Source organism: Sinocyclocheilus rhinocerous, unplaced genomic scaffold (genome assembly GCF_001515625.1).
Source record: "Sinocyclocheilus rhinocerous isolate Xijiao unplaced genomic scaffold, SAMN03320098_v1.1 scaffold3283, whole genome shotgun sequence".
In the NCBI taxonomy this organism is placed as follows: Eukaryota; Metazoa; Chordata; class Actinopteri; order Cypriniformes; family Cyprinidae; genus Sinocyclocheilus; species Sinocyclocheilus rhinocerous.
The window spans coordinates 4,208-8,316 of record NW_015650698.1 but is presented as its reverse complement, the minus strand read 5'-3'; the positions used below and the strand labels follow the sequence as shown (position 1 = coordinate 8,316).

The 4,109-nt window shown below is 32.4% G+C and overlaps 1 protein-coding gene across 1 annotated transcript in view; it reads right to left on the bottom strand.

Moving 5' to 3' along the window:
* Positions 1-1,775, bottom strand: part of LOC107712290 (vacuolar protein sorting-associated protein 72 homolog) — a 4,226-nt gene extending 2,451 nt beyond the window's left edge. Inside the window, 3 exon segments of the mRNA XM_074560081.1 lie at positions 732-843; positions 940-1,083; positions 1,417-1,775. Coding sequence (XP_074416182.1) covers positions 732-843; positions 940-1,083; positions 1,417-1,539 — 379 coding nt within the window. The 5' untranslated portion in view covers positions 1,540-1,775.
* Between the last annotated feature and the right edge of the window lie 2,334 nt (positions 1,776-4,109).

Below are 4,109 nucleotides of genomic sequence, written 5' to 3'. Positions count from 1 at the left end.
ACTTTCACTGTTCCTCAGCGGAGGAATGATCTTCACAAGCCTCCAGAACATCTCACATCTTCTGAGGAGCCTTTATTTCTTCAGCTCTCAATCACTGCATTATATGTTTGGAGCATTTCACTCTCATCTTATTATTACTGGAGATATAGAGCCACGACTGATATTTATAGCATTTTATGTCAGTATCTGCTCTACTGTTATAAAGATCTCACTGATTTACAGCACAAGCAGCAGAGTTTCAGCATATAATTATCAGCATCTGATGCAAATTGCATATTTTGAGTCTCTGAATAAAATTGAGACGTTTTTTTTTTTGCTTTAGTTTTAGTCAACTATAAAACCGTCTATATAATTTTTTTGTTTTAGCTGTTTTAGCAGATCAAGTTAACCTTAATGAAAAAGAGAATACAATAAGTTTAACGTGATCCAATAAAACAGAAGATCATTTAAAATGAACAAAAAAACAAAGCATTTCCTTTACGTGAACATTGCCTGAACTAAAATAAAAATATGTTTTATTGTAGCTAGTTCCCAAGCCAACATTTCTCATTTTCATTCAGTTAAACTTGTACTAGAATAACTAAAACTAAAGTAAAAATGAATACAAATTAAATAGACATAAAAATGACAAAAACACACAAGTTACAAAAACTTTAACTTAAATTAATAAGAAAACTGAAAACATAAAAATAAAAACTAATTCAAAATATTTATAAGTGTTTGTGTCTCACTTTCTCCAAACTCCTCCAGCTCTAGAAAGGTGCGTCTTTCCACTTTAGGCCGTTCAGTCTTTAATTCTTCAGAAACTCGCTTCACTTTGGGCTTCGAGACCTTCAGCGGCTCCTGAAACACACACACACACACACACACACACACAGAGTCATGCAGGAGCAGATGTGTTGAGTGTGTGTGTTCGAGTGTGTGTGTGTGACTCCTGACCTTGTACGCTTTAGTGACCACACGGCTCTTTCTGCGAGGAGCATCGTCTTCCTGATCGCTGTCGGGTTCGTCTCCTTCATCGATGTCAAAATCACTGTCCACCTCGTCTTCAGTGTCTGAGTGATCACCTCTGTACTCGTCATCTCAGTCAAGTCACAGAACCAAACAGGAACAATTATATTTTACTTTTGCCTCAACCTTAGATAGAATAAAAATAATAACAGAAAGTGCTAGTTTTAGAGGGTCAAGTATAGATGTGTTATTGTGTTTATATTGACTGAATTACATAAACACTACACATAAATAATTACAAACACTTCATATATATATATAATGTATGTATGATATTCAATATTTGATTAAACATTTATGAAAATGTAAATACATATTAATTATATACGAGTATACAAATATTAAAATAAACATTTATATATTTTAAATATACATGTAAACTAATATATATATATATGTATTAATACTCACGTCATTGAATCCTCCATAAGTCGTCTTGTAAAACTCATCTTCTTCTTCGGCGTCCAGTAGTTCAGACATGCGGCTTCCGGCGGTGCTGCGCTGCTCTCTGCTGCTCGCTAAACTCATTTCGACGATAATTAATCACCGTATTCTATAATATTACTCTATTTAACTTCTCTGTTCGTCTCTCTCTGTGATTACCCGCCGCGGGTATAAATGTGCGCACTAAAGCGCTGCGCTATTACATTCGGAGAAACAATTTCAAATCATCAACGAAATAATGCTAATGAATGAAAATGTTAAAACAGAAAAGCTAATAACAACAACACGACAATCGCGGAGAAACCTCACTTCCGGTGCGCACGAGCTTCCGGGGCTCAACAGTGACGCGCCAGCAATCACATTAGCGTCACAATCTTCTTCTTCTTCTTCTTTATTAGTGTAATAAAACTATATCGGTTGAACGCTTACCGAAATGTTGTCTTAGTGTGTTCTAACGTGGACTTTAGACTCGAAGTTTTCCCTAGTGAAAAATAAATATACTTCAATGTATTTTTATGTACATTTATTTCATGCTAAGTGCTACAAATACATTTTCATATTTATGTGCTTAATAAAACGCCCTGCAATTGTACATTTACTGTACTAAACTGGTATACTTAAAGTCTGCTAAATTGGAACAACTAATTTTGTGCTTAATGCGCTTTAATTGTGTGGAAGTACAATTAAAGATATGCTTAGTAGTATATTTTATTGTGCTAAAGAGGAACTATTGCAAGTATACTTCAGTTAAACTTTAATTATTTTGCCTTTAAAGACCGATATTATTCAAAGATCATACAATTCTCATCAAAAGTGACTTTAAAACACATTTTAGACTTAATATTGAGAAATGTGCATTGTTGTGCACGAGTAGTGCGCCAAATAAAGTTTAATTATAATTTGTATCCGTCATTAAACGTTAAAGCAGCACTATGTAATTTTTTCTGTGTTCAAAATTTGCTAAATGTATATAATGAGCGAGTACATCATGAATTAATCTTCCAAACCACAATTTTGTCTTATTCCGAATCACTCCGGTACACTTATAATAAGTGCTTATATTCGGACTATTGTAGGCTGGTCACCGCTGCGGAGTAACACACACCTGCGTGAATCGCCAGAGACATAAATTTAGAGAAGTAGATCCGGTTGGAATGTTCATCCGCGGGATGCGTGCAGTTCTGTTTATTAACCGCTAGAGCGCCAAAAGTTACATAGTGCTGCTTTAATAGATTTTTAACTATGCTTAGTATGAAATAAATGTATTTTAAATAATTTTTTTTACTAGGGGTAATTATGGGGGAAACAAAAATATCCCGTTTAATTGTGGCGTAATAACCCCCATTATTTATTTATTTTTATTTATTTATTTAAGTGTTCTTGTTTTTTCATTTGTAGCCGTTCCTAAATTCTGCTGAATTATTCCTGAATTATTGAGCAGAGTTTATGAACAGAAAATATGAATAAGCGTTTCATCTTTGAGCTCCATAAGATGGCAGCAAACTCTGCTCAACTCCGTCAGTCTCATGAATTCAGAGGAAAGAAGCACCTCGTGAAATATTTGTGAACAAAAACAGGCAGGCTACAGTTGTTTATTCAATCACAATTCAATATCATTTATCCATCTATGTTTTTTTCCAGCCAGGATTTCTCAATTGCATAAAATGTGCGGGTTTTGTCTTTGTTTACCTACTGTTTTCATCATCGCTGAAGTTACTGACTGAAAGCTAGTTTGACCAATAGCGCGCGGGCGCTGTTCAAAATCGACCAATCGTGGCGCGAGTAGGCGGGGTCTACAGAGAACGGCCAAAGCCATGCAAATGCATGTACATGTAATAAAAGAGGACTGAGGAGAAACAATCAGGAGAAAATAAAGGCAAAACCTGGACATTTTAGGCAATTCAGAAACATGTCCGCGGGGAAAAAGGACATATGTTCACCATAATGAATCAGAACTGTGATTCAGTGTTTCTGTGTTTCTGTGTTCATTCATTTGTGTTGCTAGGATGCTTGCATTGTGTTTTATTGTCTTTTGTGTAGTTCATAACCCAGAGAAACCGACACATGAGCCGACAGAAATGTGTTCCAGCAGCATTCTGATCGCACCACAAATTCTGACCAATATCTGACCCCATACGGTGAAAATAATAAATAAACATAACTAAAAATAAACTTTTTAATTATTAAATTCAATAGTATTAAATAGTATATTTAATGTTTTATTAAATATACAATAAACATTATTAAATCATTGTAAATCTAGTTTTGATCTCTAGTAGGCTATTTCTTTCACATTTAGTCTAAATGTGACATATGTTTTGTATATAAAGAGTGAAATTAAATATATTTTCAATTTCAAAATATATTTCATTGAGCTTCACTGTTTACAGCATACATTTAGCATTTATATTTACAATATAGTTTGGCCAGAAATATTTTTTATTTATTAATGTATTTATTTTATTTTATTTTATTTTATTTTATTTTATTATTTTATTTTATTTTTTTGTTTTATTTAATTTTATTTATTTATTTATTTAATTTAATTTAATTGTTTTAATTTAATTTATTTGATTTATTTTATTTATTTTTTTATTTTTTAAAATGTTATTTATTTATTTTTTTTTAAATTTTTATTGTATTTTATTTATTTA